Source organism: Ammospiza nelsoni, chromosome 1, assembly GCF_027579445.1.
Source record: "Ammospiza nelsoni isolate bAmmNel1 chromosome 1, bAmmNel1.pri, whole genome shotgun sequence".
Classification (NCBI taxonomy): domain Eukaryota; kingdom Metazoa; phylum Chordata; class Aves; order Passeriformes; family Passerellidae; genus Ammospiza; species Ammospiza nelsoni.
Window position 1 is genome coordinate 28,101,388 of NC_080633.1, and position 24,300 is coordinate 28,125,687.

A 24,300-nucleotide genomic window follows, 5' to 3' on the forward strand; every position below is an offset into this window, starting at 1 on the left:
TCCCCAGTTTCCCAACTTCTCTTCCATGAGTGGCTAAAAGCTGCTGCTGTCTAGCTCAGATCATCAACCAGATCCACACCATGACTCAACACTGGGAATCTTGCTGTTTCATCACTTTGCTTTAGTTTATGCTAAAAAGCCAAGATGGCTTTCCCAGTGACCACACAAAATGAACCAACCGTGTATTTGTAATTGAATAAAATGGTCTGCATAGAATGGAATGAGAAAGTTTGGTGAGAAACCTAGTTCACTCACTTGAAGGTATAATCAACTATTGCTCATTAAAACGTGATTCAGAACTCTGAAGATCCATTAAACACACCAGAATATCAAATACCCATTCTCTAAACAGATCAAAAAAAGTAACAAAAGCCAAAATTTCAAAGTTGTTTCAGCTGGAGCAGTAAAAATGACTCAGTGATGGCACCTATATCACAGGATGGGTGGAAATTAGAAGGGACCTCTGGAGATAACTTTTAGCTCAACTTCCCTGCTCAAAGCAGATTATTCACAACACTGTATATGTTGAATCAAAGATAACTAAACCCCCAAATGGTTAAACTGAGAATTGCAATAACCTCAGATTTTTATGGCAGTAGACTGGAGGATGGTAGTAAACAGGAAATCAGGTCCTCTGAGAGCTTTTCAAGGATTGAAAGCAAACACTTGAAATTTGCATTAGAACACTCCTCCCCTCTTTCCAACAAAACAACAACTACAAAAAAAAAAACCCTTCAAACCCCATAAATATAAGAAAACATAAAAAGAAAACTATTATTATATAAAACAAAGCATGCCTCCACTCAAACCTCATAGTCATTGCACATTATTGTCAAGGGCATCCTTAAGAAAACATAATGCAGTAAAGCAGTATAGAAGACACAAAGTAGACATTATTTCAAAAACCTTTAGAAATAAAAACAAGACAGATGCAAGTCATGAACAGCACTTGGAAAAGCTGATGACAGACTAAATTCAATACAAAAATAGCATGCTTCTCAAAAAATGGACATAAGAGGTCCCAGAAGGCCTATAATCCAGCTAATTGCCTTGACAAAGTCTCAGCCACATTCTCCTGACCTCTCTCATTCACAGAAGGAGAAGGAAAATATCATCTCAAGTGCATGAGCTCACTACTGTTCAGTTTTGTTTATCTCTCTGATACTTTAGCTCAACTCTGTACCTCTTGTACTACATGTCACTTCAGACCACTGACCAGCAGTTCTTCCAGTTCACTTTCTCGATCCTCCCACGACTGGAGGGAGGGAAAACAAAAGAATTCAATACACAGCTGAAAAAAAGAGCACAAAAATTTAATTTGGAGCCAAACACAGATGCAGTGTCTTATTCACTGCATCTTGCCTTTCATCATCTGAAAAGAGCCACTCTTGTTTTTCATTACTTGTTTTTCATCTTGTTTCCATTTCATCACTGATGTTATGGCTGCAGTATTTCTTACTGTAGGCAAAACAGGCGAGAGATGTCACAGAAGAAAAGATGAAGGCAAGAGCTAGCTCTTCATCAGGCAAAGTAATTGGATCATACCTGTCCTACACAAAAGTTTCTTAAGAGCAGTCTTTGCCAGGAAGGGAAAAGGGGGTGAAGACAAAAGCCAAGATGGTTTCCTTGGTGCTGGTTTAGCTGACATTACTTCAAAGCACGTGTACCATGTGCAAAGTAAGTGGAGTTAAGTCCATAGCAAACTGATTGCACGTGTCCTTAAGTAGTAGTTCACCAGAATTATTATTATCTTCAAACTATGTTACTGTTTTAACATTTTTAAATACAATCCATTACACTGTTAAATGGAGACATAATAAAATGCTGGAGAGTTTATTCTGCTGACGCCTAGCAACTTAGGGTAAATGTGAAATGCTTTATGAAAATGTTATATTATTACTGTGCCTTTCCATAAACCTGTGCATATATATCACCTCTTTTTAAGTGTGTGTTGAACATTTACAGATCTGTAATGGAAGTGTAAATTGGTTTTAATTTGTCAACAGTTTAAAGGGAAAAAAGGTCACTGTCATTGTGTAACCCATCTTGCAGTTAGAAGTGAAAGTTGCAAAGGATTTTCCCTTCTTCAGATTTCTCTTTCTAGTGTTATTGGAAAGCTTGTCTTCTTGTTTAAATGAATTTCCTTTTAATCTCCTCTCTGAGCAGCTGGATAGATGGAGCCTTTTAAAAAATTCAGGATATCACTGTAATTGTAAATTGATCTGCTTCTGTGGCAGAAAGCAGTGTCCCTCCATCTAGGAAAGAGACTGTCTTCTCCAAGTTATTTTTCAGACAAATGATTAATTTGCAATCTCTCCTATTATTCTATTATCCTTTAATGAAAAAAACACTTTTTAAACAAATCTACTACTTTTTGGGTTGTTTTGTTCCTGGCAACATACAGGAAAGTAAGGTAACTGCCAAAGCCAATGTGAAATATTTCCCAGTCAGAAATTTTTAAATTTCCTAAATGAGAGTTTGATTCTACTTACATATGAACTGCAACTCTATCAAGACAACTAAAATGCACATATTCATCACTGCTTAAGTCCTGAATTAATGTAATATATTAATAGACACAAGAAAATTCCCCACTGATTTTTAATGCAGAGTTAAGGTTGAAACACTGTTATGACTATGCAATCTTTAAAACAGACACGTAACTCATTAGGATCAAAGTAGAGGAAATTATCCATCTACTGTGGTGCTGAATCCACATAGCCTATTTGCCTTTGGCTCTTTGGTTATGAGATCTGGCATCACTTGGATTATTTCACCTAATCCATCATTAGCTTTCACGTGTCCTATATACCATGGAATAAACCTAAATTTAACAAACCCAACTCCCCATCAATTACCACACTGAATATATTACATGTCAGCACAGGACACAAAGATTAGATGTGCTGAATCACATCTTTCTTTGTGAAAATTCAGTATGTTTAGAGCACTTTTAACGATGCTGACTCCAATTGTAATAATTGTTCCTTGTCATTGATGACAGGCACTAATGCTCTGACCTTTATGTACAACACAGAGCTGCTAAACAGATTTAAAAATATATAAGAGATCCCAGTAACAGTGGCACAGACTAAAATGTGGAGTTTTTTTAATTGCAATATGTGCCTGGATGGTGGAATCCTGTAAGATGACCTATTTTCCCCCTATAATCCTACCAGCAAACATTAGTTATTTTAGATTAACTTTCTCCCTCCACATACACAAAGCACACAAAAAGGTCATTACTTACAACAAAAACTCAACACACTGCTGCTGCGTTATCACCCTGACTTACCGGTCTTCCACAAATACACGGACGAAGTTTGAAATTCACTTTGCGCACGGGTGTCCCAGCTCGCCAGCAGCAGCAGCAGCAGCAGCAGCATCCCGAGAGCGGCCCCCGGCCCGCGGGGCGCAGCGCTGCCCTCGCTCAGCCCCATGCCGCCCGCAGCCGCTCCGGAGCCGCCGCCAAACCTTCCGCACACGATCCTCCCTCCTCAGAATTCCCTCGCGGGGAGAAAGGGACCGCAAGGCTCTCTCCCGCCGCTGTGCATGGCAGTGGGGAAGGAGAAGCTGTTTAACACCGGGGAACAATAGAGTCCGCGCTGGCTCCGGCTGCCGCTGCTGCAGCTCCCCGTGCCGGTATGGGCGCTGCTCCACGCTCTTCCATTCAGCGCTTATAGCAGTTTTCCATCAGCTAAAAGCGAGACAGCTGTCCGCAGGGGGCTCCAGCTGACTGAGCAGGTTATCTTGCTCTGGGAGGCAGCAGCAGTCATTTACACCAGCTGGAGAGAGTGAGAGACAGAGAAACAAGGATGAGGAGAAACACAAATAGCCCAGCGCTGTAATCTCAGTGCAGAGAGTGACTGCAAAAGGCTGGCTTCCCAGACACGTCTCTCCCAGGAATATCCCAAATGATACACACTAAGAAGAAAAGAAGAAATCATCATCAGACATGCTTCAGAAATACAAGTCATTCCACCAGAACAGATATAAACAGAACAATATATAACAATTAAGAGAGCATCAGACATTTGTCCTGGTAATACCGTGTACGCTGCATTAACCATTTTGTAAACAACAAAAAAATAAGTGATTACACATGCATTGAACAGACAATTAAGACCATATGAAGGCAAATTGAAGAAAATGTAGAAAAAAAATTTAAAAACACTACCTTGTCTTGCATATATTTATCAAATCTATTTCAGGTAATGGCATACAGCTATCTGCTCTGAGCAAAGATTAATATGTGTGTATGATAATGTGTATGTATGTGTGAGCCCATCACTTGTGTGGTAGATGAAGTGTGCACATAATATATAACACAAGAAAACATCCTTTCCTATCCAGCAAGTATATACACATATATACATGCATAAACGTCAACTGTGTAATTTAAAATAATTTGAAGATCAAGTTATCAATCATTTTACATATGAAAGTATGCAGGCTACATTAGGCTGTCAAGATGGTACAAAAACGTGGAAAGAGACAATGCTTTTTAAATAGGGATCTTTATCTCTCCCACCCACTAAGCAGTGAACAGACACTGTAACAAGCCTAAAGATTGGGCTTCTGACACCTATAAACTGGGAAGCAAATGAGGAATTTTAAAGAGAACCAATATTATATTCAGAAAGTTACATTAAAAATGCAAACAAAAAATACACAGTAAGAGCACAGGACCCAGAGTTGAAAAATGATGGAGCTATTGTTGTTTAAAGAAGAAACCTTCAGTCAAGCTCTCTTGGGACGCCTGTCATTTTGCACAGCCTTCCCAGACTCAGCCTTTTCACATGCATTAGATTAAAATCAGTTGTGATCAAATAATTCCCAAGTCCTTGCCTGTTTAAATATTCTGACATCAGAGCAAATTAGCAATGTTGAAGGTTGCAAATTCGTCTTTGTTTACTTTCCACTCTGTTACGCCTCTAAGAGGGAATTAAAGGCTCAGGGAGCTATAGCACCATGAGGCTGTGATTAAGAGAGATAAGCAAGTGTGGATTACTGTTCCTCAGCTGTTGAAAAACAGGCAACAATCAGGAGATTATAGGTTGATAAGGGATACATAGAAAGCCATGATCTTAACAAATTTATAGCATCCTGATCCAGAACTTGTACCCTCAGCTAAAAGCACTTCAGGAGATACATTTTATTCACTTCTACATCATGCTGTATTAGCTTTAGAAAGCATGGTTTCCTCTTCAGCTTTTGCCTTGGACTAGAGACAAAATTAATATAAACCAAAATTTTTTCTGAGTTCATTGATTTACATCAATTTTAAAGCTACATCTGTGTTTAAGTTAATCACACACCCACATTATTTAACAGGCTGTGCAGAGGGACTTGGGAATATTCAACATAATAAAAACAATGCCAGCTTCACAATTTATGAAAAGTAGGATTCAGAATCTAAGGGTTTGAAGAAGTTTTAAAAACCTCAGGAAATCTACAACAATAGCTGTATTTACTTGCGTGCTTAAAACATAGGTAGCTTATATATTCCTTTGCAAAATTAAGAGTAAACATTGGCTTTTTAGCCAGAGCTATGCATGAGAGGAAGACTCAAGTTTATAGAGAGACTGGGGGAAAAGGCACCCTTTTCAGAGTTATTAAATACAATGGATTCTATCTGGAATTTTTAATGAATGTGTAAAGAAAGCCTCTGAGAATATTTTGTACGTGACTCAGATCATCTGGAAACATCATCAGGGAACAGATCATCCATGTAGTTGGCACAATGAATCAAAGTGGGTTTTGACAGCAGAACAAAGCAGCATCATGAGAGAGGGTAAGGACATGTACACAAACACTCAAATATTTTCTTATATTTGTGCAACTATAGAATTCCATATTTCAAAACAATTAAATATAGAATATCAAAGTAAAATATTTTCACACTACTTTTTATGGTTTTACCATTTTATCAGTCACAAAATCAATGAACCACAAAAGAATAATTCCACTTTTTTTTTTTTTTTTTTTGTCAGAAGATATAATGAATTAAAACTGTTCAGAAATAGGTCGCAGAGACAAAATGGAACGAATATTTATTATGCAAAAGTATTTGTGTGTCTGGGAAAAAAAGAGGATTTCTGAAGAGCTGGTTTTGGGACTCAGTCGTTTATGCCTTACATGCAGTCATTTTCTACTCAGGATGGGGAAAGGCCAGTGATTCCCCAGGCCAAAGAGCAGGCTGGTGTCTGAAGACACAAACACCACCAACAACCTCCCCAACCTATCTGCAGGAATTAGACTGCTCAAACAAGAGGGAATATATCCTGATTTTAAGTTTCAGTGGCTGTCAGCATGCCTTTCTGGGAATGCTGTTGTTAGCCATTTCCAGTGTACCTGATTCCCTATTATCCTCTCCCATTAGCTACAGTGAACATGGACCCTCCCTCCAGTAAACAATGCACTATTTCCAGCCTACTGGTAATCTTCTAATATATACTTAACAATCATAATTTATCAGTTGTTTATGGCTTAGACATTCCCGAATAAATGGTTAAGTATTTCTGAGAAGAAGCTTCTAGATAAAGCATAGAAATGAACTACAATTGACATTAGTATGCATATCACAAACTTAATAGTGCAATTGTTGCTCCTTAGAGCACCAACATGTGAGCCTGAAGAGATACAATTATATATTTAGACTTAGAGGTGGCACTTGGGGTTATGGTTTAGTGGTGGACTAGGCAGAGATAGGTCAGTGGCTGAACTCCATGATCTTAAACATCTTTTCCAAACTAAATAATCCTATTATTTTATTTGAGGCAAAACAGCTACAAGAAGTCTGTAAATTACTCAAACAAATAATTGAAAACTGAGCACCTTTTCATTTCTCTTCAAAAAGTATGACTAACCTCAAAGACCTTTATGAAAATGACAAAGTGTTATTCATTAAATATTCTGATAACTTTGCTCACATTTCCTAGCATTAAAGAGTTAGAGGATGACAAAATAAGCATGAAATACCTTTTATTTTTTGGAGAGGGAAATTATAAGATACATAATTCAATATAGAATCTGGCTGGCAGTATTCCTCTGCTACCAGGCAGTCCCATGCTCACACCCTTCTCTTTATGAAAAGCCATGAATCAAAGCTTCAGGATCATATTACCTTATATCCTGATGATGTTGTATTTCTACACATAGTAAGGTCAAAAAGCATGCAAAGATTACCAAATATATACACACATTTGTTGCTAGAGTAAGCAATACACAACAAAGAGCAATGCTCAGCATCACTTTCTTCTGCCTTCAATTTCAGACTGGTCAAAACAGAAATCTTTAGAGAAGTTTCTGGCAATTTTATAGATCTATATAAGATGTTTTACAAACTCTACAACTGCACTCCACTAAACCATCTCTGCTGCATGAGTACTAGACTAGTACAAAAAAATCCTCCAGAATGAATACTAGAATAGCCTAAATTCTAGAGAGTGAAAAAATGTTTTATTTCTTGTGCAGAAAAGTGAAAGTCCTCTTCATCTGAACTGTGCTAGTTTTGATTGATCTCCAAGACCTTTCCCCCTCTCTTAGGTATCAAAATAACAAATATTGCCAAAAACAACTAGGTCACCTATCTCGTATTCATTTAGCTCTATGGTTATAAGGAGTTTATTGTAGCCAATGCCCACTGGATAATAGAGTAGCAAATATTTCTGATTAGTATTCTAAATTTGTAACATGCTAATCTGGTTCTGTTGCCATATGAGGTAGGATGTCCTTGGATATATCCATTTCGTGGGATGCAGTGACATGGTTGCCCCACTAACTTTTAGAGAAGTTAGGAAGGTACAGTGTATTCCCTTATATGTGTATTTCCTTGTAATATCCATGATCTAATTAATTCACATAATAGTTAAAAGAAGCTTTTGTTCTCTTCATTCCCTGACAAACTCACAGGCCAAAAATTCTAGTTCTGCACTGTGTGAGAGCCTGACATTCCTGAAGATATTTTACTACAGCTGCAAGCATATTGTAATCATTCTCTTCAGATGGGACCTACAAGAACTTTGTTAGATATTGACTACTTCAGGATGGAATAAGCTGCACAGGGCTCTTTTAATCTTTGCTGCACAGCATTAAGAACTCTTTGCCAGATTCAGAAGGAGTCTCTTATTTTTCTTTATATCAATGCTAAGGATCCTAGTCAGGGAAGCCACAAAAATATGCTAAAAATGAAAAAAAAATTATGCTAATTTTTCAAAATATGCCTGCCCCAGTCTTGAAGTCCAAAATCGCACATGCTGCGCAAAACTTGCAGCCAAAGTTATTGTTTAGGAATCCTAAACATATGGCCTCTAGGTGTCACACTCGACCACGTCATGCTATTGGAAATTTCTATTTTGCTTTCAAAGCAGGTAAGAGGTCTTGATTTTACCCTTTCAGGGGTTTTATGCACATCCCCTTTGTAAACTTGCAATTTTTAAACAAACAAGCAAAAGCCACCCGTTCTCTTTCATACAAGTAGTACAATTATTTATGGTTTGCCCCAGAACAACTGTTTTTGCAAATATTAGAGGTATCACAATGCCTGTCTGTTAAATTTGTTTCATTCTCTTAGATCATGGATTTGGAGAACAAACTATAAACTTTAAGAGTTATATGTGTGAGCTGCAGAGAAGTAAGAAAGCATTACATGTACAAAGTGACTGGAGTATATTAATAATGCACACAAACTCTTCAGTGTTTCCTGATTACTACAAAAGAATTGCCACAAGACAGTTATTTTTGAAAAATTATTGAAGATTCTACTTACATGAATGATTAGAAACATCTCATCATCTAGTTCTGGTTTTATAAATTCTTTACTTTTTTTAAGTTAAGATAGCAATTCTTGGACTGATATATGTTTTTTTAAGGATTTATTGTTTCATTATACTGGAGGGTGAAGGGTGGTGTTTGTTTGGTTTTTAATCTATTTCATACCTAGACATTTTTCTAGCCATTCTTTCACTGGTATAGGGTGGGTTTTTCAATCAAAAAAAAAAATAAATGTAGGCAACAAAATCAACATCCTTGGCATGAAATAGTCACAGAAAACAAGTATTCTTTGTAAGGAGAGCACACTGAGGTACAGCCTGGAATTATGTCTCGAACTGCTTGTTGGGAGATCAAGCTAGAAGAATTCAAGTAAGAAATCAATGAATTTATCAAGGAGGCCACTCAGCTTTGGATCAAGATACATGATGAAAAACTGTATTTACCATCTTTGTTTTCAAGAGAAATGTTCGCTTTGACTTGGTAATGTAACCAAAGGTTACTCGGCTAAACAGATCAATATCATGGTGAAATGCAATGGTCCAAGAACTGAAGAAAGTCAGATTAAACTGCCTAATTTTACTTTCTGGCTTTAAACTGTGAATAAATATTGTCCTTTCTGCTCAGATTACATTGACTTCAATGCCAACCACATAAAGAAGATCCTATCCAAAGATGAGAACTGACTGGGAAGATCAAATCTGGCTCCATTACTTTTTCTGCCTTAATAAAAAAGGGCAAAAAACCCACATGAGGAAGTGGTGAAATTTTCACTTAAAATCTTTTGGTAACCCCTGTTTTGGGGAAAAAACTTAACTTCATTTGTGCTGGGAATGATCAGTGTGCTCTTCCCATCACAACCTCCAAAGGGAAGCCTGCACAACCTAGAACCTCCTCCATAACTGTGATCCCAGTCTGCAGTTGCTTCAGAGTGCTGAGGGGAAACAAAATAAGATTGGGTACAAAAGTGGAAGATAATGGTGGCCTCTAAGTCACTAGGATAGAAAGCTTGGACAATAGTGATAGGAAGAGCCAAGAAAACAGGCTGAAATCAGGATAAGAAACCTAACTGGAGGGAAAAAAAAGACTGCAAGGAAGTAGGGACAACCAGAATTTGTGAGGGTGTGCTATAGACTGTTTATTCTTTTAATGCATTAGTCCTGTGTCTATATAGTTTGTATAGGTATGTGAAGACTGCACACAGAATGGAGCGTTTTTAATCTAACTTTAGTTACTTCAGTTTCAGAGGGTCCAATAGGGACTTCACTAATGGACAAAACAAACCAACCCAGTTGACCATAATTGCCATTTGCTTTTTAATCCAAGCCCATTATACTAGATTTTCCAAGAGGCAACCAAAATACAATATTTTAATGGATCTTTCCAAGTCAAATCTGTTCCTCCAGTGTGTGCATGTACTTATGAAATTTGTGTTCAATGGAAACAGCTAGCCCCCATGTCTAGCATGAACTTAGACTGAAAATAAATGTTTGTCTAGACAACAGGCTCACTGGAGAAAAACAGTGGTTAAAACTCATAGTTTTAAATGCAAATAAGTAAAATTATTCACAGGACCTCAAGAGCAGGCAGGGAGATTTCAAAAACACACGAGAGAGGTAAGTACTGAAATCCCTGGCAAAAGGGGAACAGAAAGAGAATGAAATAAACAAAGAAAATCAGTGCCCATTATTGTGTTTGAAAATCCTCTCAAGGGAGAGCTTAGTAATATGCACATACCAAATCACCTTAAACAAAAGCCACCTTCAGTCAATTTTAAAGCTTTTCCTTATTAAAATCCTATTGATTGATCATTCTTCATCTAAATGTCTGACAAGCCAATTTCCATTTTCAAGGAGGGAAATGTTGGTCTTCTTTTCAGGCCATAAATCACTCAAACATTCTGTTATCAATTCTCAAATTAGTTAGGTAATACAAATTAATAAGAAAATTAAACAAGGCTGATTTCTTGAGTGAGTTGTTTCATTGGTGCAGCTTTTTTTAACTTAACCAATACATTCAGTGGTTTCCAGAAATGCACAGACTCAGTAGTAGTGACAAACACAATATAGGTGGAAATAGCTTTTAAAAACTTGTTAACTTCTTAAGAGTCTTAATTTAGCTTGCCAAAAGTACAGCTCTGTGTTTTGTGCTGGCTTCAACAGAACAGTAATCAAGAGGAACGTAACTTTAGTAAACTGATTAATGTATCTCACACCATTTGGACACAGAGTAAGTTGGTGTGAGATTTAAACCATTCTAAATTAATAAATAAGGTTCAATTGGGATTTGCTAACTTAATAAGCCCTAAGATAGAACCCTATTTTATCATTAATAATATTACTTTGCAGAATCGTAGGTTATAATTAAAGTTACAGCCCTAAATATGGTATCTCAAAATAAATCCTGTAATACTATACTAATACTAATACTCTGTAATACTATCTAAAACTTCACAAGTCTGTTCCATCTATCATACTTGCATTATATGGTAGTTGCTTTAACTGGGAGATGGAAGGCAAATCTGTTCCTACTGATCCATCTTACTATTGAAAACTATAGGTCACTCATTAAAGTCAACTCTGGAGCAAACTACAATGCAAAAAGTAAGTCTAAATAAGGAAGGTCACAAAGTTAGCAAATTCTAAGGGCATATTAATCAAAGCAAGTTATCATTTCAGAACACAGAGACTTCAAAATTCTGAGTTATGATAACAAAAACTCCCATTCCCCTAAGTGCTGCCTTTTCTTTCCCCTCTGCTGCTGGGCACCATCCTCAACTCCATTTCATTACACCAATATTTCTATGGCAAAATAAAGCAAGTAGCCAAACCTGTGCACCAGGGTACCTGATATCACAACCACATATAACTTAATTTTCTGCATATACATCGCAATGCATTTAATACATTCTGTGTGCTGCTGAAAAATGTATCCTAAATTATCAGCATTAGCATTACAACTAAAGCCTCATTAAAAGGGATCAAACCAAGCTTAAGGTGATGTGACACTTTCAGGATGGGAAAATTCTTCATAAAATTGGCAACATTCCTTTTCACTGTGATGACAAAAGACAATATAACGTGGTTTCTCCAATCATTATTACATTTGGGTATCTGAAAATAGGATTAAAAGTTTTCCAATTAACTGTTGGTGTGAGCTCTGGTACTTCCACAGGTTTTTCCCATGAGATTCAAAGCCAACCTTGGTCTAAATAACCAACAGTGGCATACACTCCCTGCAGAATATAAGACAGCTTCATTTGATATACTACTCATTGAAGGAAGAAATGGTGTGGAGGAGATTCTCAGTGACTGAACTATTATTGAAATATTATAGAAACTTGCAAAGCAGTTGTCTCTAGATCAGCATGCAGTTCAGTTGTTAACATCCAGTTAGATGAATAGAGCACGATTTCCCTGGGACAAGGAAATTTAATTTACACAGATAAACTGAGGTGGAGAGCATTAAAAATTCGAAGCATGACTTTGAAACCACCATGGCAATGCTTGAATGATGCTGAGTTCAGGTAAATAGATAGACATGATTTACCAGGGCAAAAAAAAAAAATACATCATGTATATAGCAGAAGTCAAACTTCACATAAAAACCTACTTCCTAGATGTATCAATAGGAAAAAAATAAGTTATTATGCTTTGACATTAATAATTTAAATACACATATTAAAATTCATATGTTAACTAGATACTAACACAATTTATGTCAGCTTAAATTCTCTTAGCCTCCATATATAAATACAGATACAACACACAACTTCAGTTGTCTGGCTGATATATCAGTGCCTAAGTATAAGGTTACTTTTCTAAGACATCCTACACAGTGAAAAGAAAATAGCAAATTTTGCAATATGTTGCTAAAGTACTCTCACCACCGGGTCCACCTCCACCCACTTCCTGCAGACACTTCTACATATGCTCAAATATTAATTTCTCCATCAGACAGATTGGTTCTGAGGTATTTTCAATCCTTAAATATGTACAAAACATACTACTATAATATTACTATTTAGTATTTTTCTTTATCAACTTCAAAAACAAATAATTCAGACTTTTGCATGAATTTGAAGATAACAAAAAATATATTCTGCTTCCTCCAAGGGCTGTTAGAAAACAATTATAAGGAACCATCTTTGGAAACCTTGGAGGATAACTGAATGTTAAATCCCCAGATCATTGTAGTCCTTCCTTCTTTCTACAGATATACAAGAATAACCATAAGATATGTAGAAGTTTGCCCAAATCTGATTATTGTACATGGTCTTATCTAAAGGAAGTTAAATATCTTATGGTCTCTGATTGCATCTTGAATACTGAAACTCACTGAATAGCAGGACACATTGTACAGGAGGGTGCAATTCAATAAATTCATCTCCTGTAAAGCTACAGGGTTGCCATAGCAAAGTAATATACTGACAGGATTAAGGAAAGAACCATTATGTCAAACACTTTAAACATGCATATGCCTACACCAAATCCCCTCTCTGTCAATAATTGGTTGACTGGCAGTCAAAAAAATGTTTGATTTCCAACCTTGTGAATCAAATTTTTTTCCTTTAATATAAAACTTAACTATATTGAGTTATTTGATTGCAGTGGTCTCTGAGAAAGATTATTCTTGATTTGCAGATAGGCAGTATGACAGGGCTTCCTCTAAACTCCCAATGCTTAATTTTTATATCTGAAAGGACTGGTGAAGTACAATAAAGGTTCCTTGCTTCTGTTAAGAGTTCAGGCTTCTGACTTCATATTCTAAGTCTTCTAAGTGCATACATAATTTTGACACAGGGAAGAACCACACACCTTGAATCTTTGGTGGAAAGGAGGAAAAAAATCTTCCAATCTCTCTTGCATGTATGCACAATGAAAATTGCTATTATCTTTGATTAGGACAAAATATCTTCTTTCCACCAAACTTTTAAAATTATCAAGAACATCTATTACTGGGAGGTTTTCACAGGGCTGTCTTTGTAAGGAATTCTACAGAAAGAAAAATAATTGAAATGTTAATAGAGAATGGCATTTTCACCACATTCACAGTTGGTACATAATTCAGAAATCCACTCTCATTTTTTTTTCCCATTTGAAAAAAAAATTGCAATAATTCCCTTTCTCTTCTGTGTTTCATATTCTATTTCAGGTTCCCATGCTTATGCTAATCTGTAATTTCAAGTAGTGATCTTCACACAATATCATAATGAAACAATCAAAAATGAGTTTCTTTGGCTTTGTATAATGGAATACAGAAGACTCTATTCATTTGATTTCAGAATGGATCATTAGCCACTGTATTCTTAAACCGTTTAAGAGAAATAATTTGAAATCAAACAATAAATAAACCTAATGCATACCTCTAAGCAGAAAGTAATTAAAACAGATAGCAAACATTTGCTTTATTGTTTCTTTTCCCCCCTAAATTATGATTTTTGCAACAGTTCTTAAAAGGCTTTCACTTAAACTGCATTGCAAAAAATGAGATCATATTCATTGTACGCTCTTCATTAACTCAACTGATGGTGTTTTAATTCCTACAACATACAGAGTCTGATGTTCTTTTTGTAATTTGACATAGCTAGAGTGTGCTGAGAATAATTAGCTTCACTATCACAGAACAAATGGTTTCTTTGCAAAGCACACACACCATTTTTTAACAAAGATTATTGGAAAACTTTGAAGGTATTTTTTTTCTTACACAGAAACAACTCTTTCATTATTAATTAACTTTTCTGTATCCTGATTTTCCCTAATGAACTAAAAATCCATGTTCTATCTGCTGGTAAACACTAAGAACTAAAAGATAAGAAATGACACTTAGCACAAGTGTTATGTCTGCTCTACTGAAACACATTGGATTATAAACAGTAAATGCAATTTAAAAGACTAAGGATTAATCAGAGAGACAACAGCAAGGAAATCCATTACAACTTACCAATTCATTACAATTTCATTACAGATTATTAAACTATGATGGCATATTGCCTGTGATTCCCCATAAAAAGCCAAACACCTATAGTTTGGTGAACATACTATGTTAACATATGTGGATATATAAAGGAAGTTAAACATTTACAATATTCAAAAGCATTGTTCTACTCAGTCTATTCTCAGAACTACAATATGGTATCCATGTGGCATCTGGAAATGTGCTTTATGTTAAAATGTTATGAACATCAGTACAGGCCATGGATCAGCAAGCATCAGGATAACACCTGACAGTCAGTAAAGGTGCACCTGATGCCACTGTGGGCCGATTTCACTGGTGGTTTGTGGCTGCCTGGCTAACACACACAAACACACACACACACACAGATTGTGGGGAAGTACAGGTTAGACATAGGCTCAGTAGCTTGCAGATGCAGAGTGCCCATATTTGGAGAAGTACAGGAGGCTGTCACTAACCCAGTGCCCAAAGCCTGACTCTGGGACCAGCCAGAGAGAACGCTGTCTTCTCTGCTCTCTCCAGGTCAACTGTGCCAAATCACTGCAGTGCTAAGTGGGGATGTGTCAGGTAACTTTCAAGACATGCCTGTTTGTGTTTGCACAAGTGAGATTTCCTGCACAGAGCTCATCCTTCCTTTTTAGTCCACTAACAAACTGAGCACAACAGCACTCTATTGTCTAGAGTTCAACAACTCCTCTCCCCACTACAGCACAGTCAGAATCTTCTCCCCAAATGCTGGTATTTTTTGTTCCCCATGCCAGAATTAACATTTAGACATTATGGTATTCTCTAAAAGTCTAAAGCAAGAGAATTAATCCTACAATCCAAGAACAACCACTGGAATATCTCTTATTCCTTATTCCCTACACCAATGATATCCAAGGTGTTTTTGCAGTAGTATCATTAATCTCTTACTGTGATAGCATAACTGTGTAGGCTCCATGAGTTAGACATAATCATTGGCATTTAGGCCAATTACACCTCCTTGAATATCATTCAGATGGGAAAAGGCAGTTACTGTGATCTTCAAAAAAAACCATGCAATGCTATGTTGCATCCAGAAACAGTAACTAGGGTGGGTTTTTTCTCTTACTAATGAGTATCATCGTCATGTGATACAACAATAATCCTAGCCTATTCTCATGAAGTTTCAAATTACCTGGGTAAGAACAAGAGAAAAAAACTCCAACAATACATAAAGAGAACTATTTATAGAACTAAATAGAACTCCTATGTAAAGAAACAGAAACACTAACCTGAACTAGGGACAGTAGATAAACTGAGAGAGTTGAAAATGTTGAGATTTAATCATCTGTATATAAAACTAGCAAACCAAATATCATTTTTCTATAACACCCTGACATTCTACACAGACCAGGTAAGAAGTTTAGAAACAAAACCAGAACATAAACAAAACAACAGCAACAACAAAATCAGAAACAAAACTTCAAAAGCCAACCCAAACCTAAACCAAATGCCTCTAAACCCCAAACCCACCCAGAATATAACCCTGAGGCAAGCACAATGGTGGCAGGTGAGCACAGTCACCCCCTGAGCCAGTCCCTCAGCACGAGGCACTGTCCCACAACGCCGAGATGAACACTAACCCTCAGCACCTTGGACAGAGGCTCTGGAGAAGCTCTGTTATGTCTAACCCTTTTCTGCTTCTATTTGTTCATTTAATGGAGCCCAAGGACCATCTTGACATCTTACTCCTTATTCTTACATCAACATTTGGCAGTTAATACACATGCACAGCTAGTAAAACAGATGGACTGGGATAAGCTTTAGGTCATCCATTCCTTGGTAAAAACACCAGCAAAGCCTAAAATTAGGCTACAATTTTTTTACACTCATCAGAGAGACACTGTGAAATTATAACCCTTAAAACTTCCTAACTATTTTACAGGAAATAAAATATTGTCTTTGAGATGTAGTCCTGTTGCCCACAGAAGTCAAATTATTTCTTTTGCTATTTCTCCTTGATTCGTCAGAAGAAGTCATACTACCAAATGAACACAAAATAAATTCGACAGCCAGATGAAATTAATTAGAATAATAGAAAAATATAATGTTCAGAGTTTGGAGGGGCACACAAGGAGCACACAGTCCAACTCCTAGTCCAAAAATTGCACCATGTGCAGAAGAGCATTGCCTGGAAGCTTCATGAATTCTGCCTGGTTTGGTGCTGTGTTCACTTTCATGGGGAGCCTGATCCAGTGCCCATCCTCTTGAAAAAGAGCATTTTTCTAATATCCAGCTTAAAAAACCCCTTACACAGTGTCCTGCTGTCCCCTTGGGTCCTGCCACTGCTAACCATAGAGAAGAGATCAGTGCCTACCCCTCCACTTTCCCTCATGAGGATGCTGCAGATCATGATGAGGTACTCATACTTGATAAAAATCTATTAACACAGTTGTTTTAGTAGAGGTGAGATAATAGAGTGTATAATATATAATAATATAATATATACACTTCAATCCTGATTAATGTAATAAAATATTATCAAAGTGGTGAGAGTTTATGGAAAGGGAGAACAGAAACCCAAGTAAATACAATATCAGTGATTGAAGAACAAGATTGTTTGCAGGGCCTTCCCTTGGATGGCAAAATTTGTCACATTTATAATAAAACATTACACTACTTCTAAGATGAAAGGAAAGGGGGAAAGGGAAAGTTATTATTTTAACAATATGAAACAACTGTGATTTTATTGACTCTGTTTAAATTGTTATTCTTAAAGCCAATGTAAGCACAGCTAAATTTAAACCTCTAATTATCATGTAGATTATACTTAGATGAGACATAGGAGAAATTTTGCTGATGTTCACTACAAGAAATCAATATAAAGCTAAAAAAAATATTTCAAAGATGCTCTTAAAAATAGACTTAAAAACTACTATTTGGATCCACCTGCAGGCCATTTCAGAAAGACTGTAGCTGAGGGGATGAGACAGCAGGGAAACCCATTCAAGCTGATCCAATTTAGATATGCAAATTTTATCTTGTGTGTTTGAAAAGAACATTATGGCACAGGATAATTTGCACCTTGAGTTGCAAAGAATAATATTTCTAATCTAATGAAAACATGCCTCCATTGTTCACTTCCCCACTCTCCAGGTTCAGGCCAATCTACTGCTCTCCTACCCATTTCAAACTGCCCATGAAATTATTTCATTTGCCATATTTGAAACAATTAATTAGCACTAAAACAAAATTACAACAAAACAGCACCAAACCCACAAAACAGAAAAGGGGAAAAAAAGGAAAATAGATATTCAATTTTGTAGTTACCTGGAAAAAAGCAATGTTAAAAGTGTCTGACTGATGAATGATACAACCTACAATAATCATGGGCCTAATGTAATTTCCACTCTAGGGATAAAATGCTAAATGAAACAACTGCAGTTGAAGATCACATGTTTGATATGGTGCACTGATACCTTTTGTTTTGTCTTTATTTTTCCAAATATTGATAGTAGCTTAGTGGTAAACTTTCATAAAAGCTGCACATGTTTTGGGATGTTTCAGTGGGAACACCATTTCTAAATCACAACATTAATAGACACATCAATCCTACTGGAGCACAAGAAAATATGTGAACTACAGTACCAGAACTGTAACTTGTACCTAAGTAATACTTATCATTCTAATACAATTCTATAATTTTAAACCCAAAAAGAAATATATTTAAATCACTCAATTCATTAAAATTTAACTGTAAATTAAAATGTTGAAATAATTGAAAAAAAACCCCTCGATTTTTGTGAAATTCACATTTCAGATGTTCCTTTAATTTCAAAGGGGAACAATGCAGTTACACTATGTTAAGAAGCACATTTTGAGGTAAATTGAACATCTTTGTGGAACCTCTCCCATCCCAAACAGGTATAAGACTTATCTGACATTGATCCACTCTGCTCACAGTGGTAATAAAACAACTAACACTAAGTATTACTGAAGGTAACAGTTACAAGTCCTTTAGCTATTAACCCAACTATACCTGACAGTCCATTAACAAAGGTTAAAAAAGAAAAACAAAGACTTTAGAAAGAAGTTACTTCCAGCTTCACTACATACAGCTGGTCAGACTGACAGTTTATTAAAAACATAGCTGGCCAAACTAAAGAGATTGGTAGCAACAGAAATATGGAAGCTTAAATTCCAGGAGTATATCTGCCTCCATCACACTGCCTCTTAGTTATCTAGTAAAGATTAAAGTAATTTTGTAATATATAAACTTCATAGTTATATTGTAATGACACCATAACTAGAGGTCATGTAAATAAAAATGCCATTAGAAGACAGACCAGCAAATAAATGGTTAGTCTGCTGAAAGTGAGCTTAATCGAGGACTCCTCCTCTGCTCTCCATCCAAAACAATTACTGGAATGGCCCCAGTCCTGACATTAGTGGGAGCTGGCACAGACTGTGAATCAGGAAATCAGCACAGGAAAAGTGCAAGACCTACTCTTGTGCCGTCCAAAACAGAAGAGCCACAAAAATAACTGCATAACAGTAAGCTTGAAGCACCCCATTAAACAGTGCACAAGAATGAGAGTTGTGAGGGTGCTGCTCTGCCATGGCTTGGGGGACAAGGAATGAGCTGAAGGGGCTCAGCAGCAGCAGCAGGCAAGAGTGTGGGCTGTGCTAAAAGAGCCCTTTGTGGGAGGGGGCCTGGAAATGGAAATGCATCAGGAAAACTTCCACTCTCCATCAGATGACAGCTAAACCTGCAGCGCGCTAGAGAGGCTGGACCTTGGCTTTAGAGGAGGTACTGCTCTACCACAAAGTTTTATAGTAATAGTAACCTCTTTATTTTGTGCCTGATTCCAAATTGCTACCTTAACCATGGGGAAAGTCTGATAAACATGTAAGGGAAACTGAGAAAATTAAAATACTTCAAATTTGATGAAGCCATTCAGAAATTTTCTAACTGTGAAAGGGCACAGAGGAGCTAAGTTGTAGGAGCACTCCATTTGTATGGGTTGAAGAATTCACCTGACATCCCTTTGAGTCAAAAGCACTTAGCCACACAGTTGCAATACGAACTACCTTCATCATTCCAGCATCCCTCAACTGTTGTCTTCCTCACCTTTGCCATTAGATTTTTTTTCAGCTGGGACTTCTGTGGTTGTGATGCAGGATTTTGAACCCAGAAAATGCTTTAGCTAAATTAATAATTTCAAAAACAAAAAAGAAATGTATTTTTTGTGCATGTTAAACTTTATAAAAGATAAAGTTTCCAGATATTTCAGTCAGCACTAGGATTCAGAAACTGCCAAAATAACAAAACATATTTATACAACCTATGAGCTGTATTAGCAAAACATGAAGCTTGCTACATATCACAATTTGCACTTCTTCTATTTAGACACCTCCTATATATAATTTTGTTTATACAATAGGTTAATTCTGTATAGTTTTTATGTTTTTCAAAATCCTATTACAATTAACACTTTCCTTTCCTACTTTAAAAATAGCCCTCCCTTTCCTGTTAAATGTGCTTTCCAAGTAGATTGGAACATTAATTTCCTTTCTATATATCTGTCATAGGGCAAAGGAAGAGTAAGACTCAAGATTTGAAAACAAATCCTTTGACAGGAAACAAACTCCTCAACTGAATTAATAGGTTACTTAAATTTTATTATACCAACTTGTGTAAGTAGCAAAACATCAAACCACAGTTAAGAGGGAGGAAAATTCTTCTGGGGAAAAAAAAAGTGAGGAAAAAAAATCATCTTCAAAACAGATTTCACAGATCCACCTATTACATATTAGTGTCTGGTAAAAATAAAAGAAGGAAGGTGGATGTAGAGACAGATTTTCATGAATTCCAACTGTATTCTGTGTTTCAACATACATCATAAATAAAAAAGGAAATTCAACACATTCAAAGTGTTTCTAAACAAAACTTTCATTCACTTCAATCCTCTCTCCTGTAATTTAAAAATGATCCTTCTAAGAATAAATCCTGAAGTCTTTACTTGAACTCCAGGGAGAGACTTATTCCAAGCTAAAAGACAATAATTTGAATTAGATAAGTTAAAACTCTTGTTGTAGCTACCACTTTGGTGCTTTATGTGGTCCTTAATTCAGAATAGCTGTTCACCAATTCACAATAGCTGCTCACCATTGCCTTTCAAATCTACCAGATTATCCAGCCATAAGAACACTTGCAGCCCAGCAAATATTTGCAGAATAGCCTCTGTTTTGGTGATTAACAATCCATAAAGAGATTTTAAGCAAAGCTGTCAGTTTAATCTGGAAGGGCTTTGCATCCCCTATGCCAGACTGAGTGGGACAGTTTTAGTAGCAAGGCAATGATGCAGCTCCAGCATCTGAACCAAGGCAGTGCATTTGTAAGAACCCAAGGGAGTTACAGCCCCATTTACTCCATCTGTGATACACCATGGGGGAAGAGAAGCAAGCTTTACTATCTACTTATCTACAAAATATGTTGTCAAGCAGTTATTTTCAGAACATAGAAGTAAGTATAATGTTTGGAATGAGTATAAAACATCTGGAATATGATTATTTTCAGCACAAACAAGCAATATTTTCATATTCTGACACGAAGTGTTTTTATTATAGTCATTCTGTGTAATTTCTGAGAGCAATAGTTTTCATTAGAGCTGACCGTGCATTTCTTCATAGTGAAGCCACAAAGGTTTGCCCCATTACAAATAAGCAGGCCATTGTGGCCAAACCAAGGTAAGACCTCCAAGATCATTCAGGCAAATATCTGGGTGATTCTTGCCCTGCTCTAGCTTCTACCTTCTGTTTTCCATTCACTATTGCACTGACACAGGAAGACAATAATAACAATAAGAGAAGTTGCTTCTGGCTTTATAAAGCAGGACTTCACTACACTTCATATGTACCTTACAGTACTCCCCAGCTAAGGACATCTTTCCATCTTTGTGCCATTGGTGAAGGGTCATACTACCCTGGCAGCAATCTGACCCCAATGGACAACACTCAGTTCTTAGGGTGATAAACAACAGAACTTGATAGACGCAATACATTTTTTAAAGTAAAGCAGAGACTATTTTCATTTAATGTAACACAACTACAGAAATGCACAAAACACCATTCTTATCTTTTACAATAAGCTTGAAACTGAAGCTGCTCTCCCAACATCAGCAAAGGTGATCAACCCTAAGTATTTTCCAGTTAAATTTGTCATCAATCTGTTGGCAGCAGAAAGACAGAATTCTAATTTAATGAAGTCACAGTATATGTCAGAATTTGACCTATTTTCTCCAGATTGAGGTGAACATGCTATGTTTAAGTAGACTGCTTAGATATTGGCTCTAATACCCAGAAAGCTCAAGTAAATATGCACAAATAAATCCACAACAGAAAAGCTGTGTTATAGTAAAGTGAACTTATCTATCATTATATCTCAATGTTTTCAGTTTGATAAGACCCTAGAATTTACTTTTACCAAAAAATAATAGATCATCTGAAAAGAAAGAGACAATGAGGAAATTAACCAAAACAATGGTTGAAATAACCTTATTTTTGTGGAACACCTTGGTCATATTATTGCTTATTTTTAGATATTTTGAATAAAGAGGCTGACCACTTCCTACTTGCCATCACAGCATTTTACAATTTACTGAGTTTTGCAGTGTACTCTGAAGAATAAAATAATGTAAATAATGTTCAATTACTGGCAAGATTAGTCTGCACACACTTCAGATATTTTTTTTCTGAAATCTAATACCCAGAAGATTTACTTTTTGGACCTGTAGTTCATTTATCTTCAGCAGGTATAACCTATGCAAAATCAACAGTGTTGATTCCAAACTGTGTTGTGGAAGTTCAGGTTTCTAACATCATCTGTTGCAAAAAAAAAACCAAAAAAAAAAAAAAACCAAAAACCAAAAAAGGTTGTCCAAAGCTTGTCTTTTTAATGCATTTATTTATTTAACTTTAGAACAGAGCACTGGCCTGGTTATTAAAATGCTGTCTTAAGCTAAAAAATAGATCAATGTTAAGGTAAGAAAAGCCTGAAGACAGAAAGATCTAAGCAGTGCTGGTAGTTGCTCAGGAATGGGATTTCACAGAAAGGACAAATGTCTTCCACCAGTCAGTGTTGCTGCCTAGAACCCATGGTTTTGCACTACAATAAAGTTTATGTTGACTGAGGATATCTGTATAAAGATACATTGTTTGTAAATCCATGGTTTCTAATTATTCTAACAAAGCATCTCAAGAATTCTGACCACAGTGAAATTGTATTAGTAATGTTTCATTCTTCAGTCATTTGAAACTATAGGTTACTGCTTAAGAAATACATATATGAGTCGCTTCTACTGTTTTCAAAATAATAATATAAGTTTGAATAAATCCAAATGCACTGTTGCAAAATCTCCAAGTCAAGGTCACTAAAGGTATTTTAGGCAAATTTTGTTATGCAAAATGTGAGATTTCTAAGCTATAGATGACTGCAAAATTTACTATATTAAGTGCTTGAAACTCTCATTAACTCATAATTATAAATTGTAATATTATGACTTGAGTTATATCTTCTCTATAAAATTTCTAAACACTTTCATTAATATTTGAGAGAACATATAAATTAAAATGGATTCATATAACTCCATCATTCTACCAAGAGTTTGTTGTTTGTTTTTTTTTAGTTTACAGTGTAAGAAAAATATCAGACAGTTCAAGTATCAAGTATGGCATTATGTTAGTACAATGTGCTCCTGGAGAGTGCTCATACTTATCTCTCATTGTTATTTCAACATCTATCATTTCATTATCAATACTGCCAGGGAGGCATGAAAGTTAATGGAACACATGTCCTAATCCTGAAAAGACAGACTGACACTTCAAGTTACAGATAAAAGCAAAAGAGGAACATATTATCAGACTATTTATTGTAAGAGGTACTGGGGAAAAAAAATAACACTAAAAAAATCAAAATCCATACAGATTTCTTGCTAGTGATGGAATGTCTATTTGTAGTCCTCACTTCTATGATTCTACTGAAAAAAAAAAAAAATATGAGCACCAAGTCAAGGAATCATTGTAACACAGAAGAGAGATAAAAAATTACAGAGATGGATTTATTATCCAGAAGCCCTGGATAAACCAACAGTCCTACAGAATTAGACAGTACTTTAATTAATTTATAGTCCAAGCAAACTATATACTGAAAGTGATAAAAAATTTAATTTCATTACTAGTACTCATGGACATGCTTCTCCTTAAGATTCAGTTATCAAACTGTGTGTAGGATCCTGTTTCATGCAGAAAAAAAAGAAAAAGAATGAAGCTAACATGAACTGCAAAGAGAAGCCACTAAATATTACCAAAGGAAGCAAAAATAAGGTAACTCAATGTTTAACTTAAATCAAATGTTTCTATTCACGTAGTAGACCTTACAACAGAAAATATTTAGCTGTACAAGAGAGGTTTGAGATTAATTACAGACTGAATATGTATAACAAATACTTCTAAAGCTACTTTGTAATTCACCTTGTATTGCAAGAAGATTTATTTATTATTTTATTTTCCTGGTTATTTCCCTGCATTTTTAAATAAATGCATGTTTCC

At 36.0% G+C, this 24,300-nt stretch overlaps 1 protein-coding gene across 1 annotated transcript in view; it reads right to left on the reverse strand.

Moving 5' to 3' along the window:
- THSD7A (thrombospondin type 1 domain containing 7A) overlaps positions 1–24,300 on the reverse strand; it is a 254,685-nt gene that overhangs the window by 185,399 nt on the left and 44,986 nt on the right. The window contains exon 3 of the mRNA XM_059475319.1: positions 3,296–3,785. Within this exon, the coding sequence (XP_059331302.1) occupies positions 3,296–3,440 (145 nt within the window). The 5' untranslated portion in view covers positions 3,441–3,785. The remainder of the gene's footprint in view (positions 1–3,295; positions 3,786–24,300) is intronic.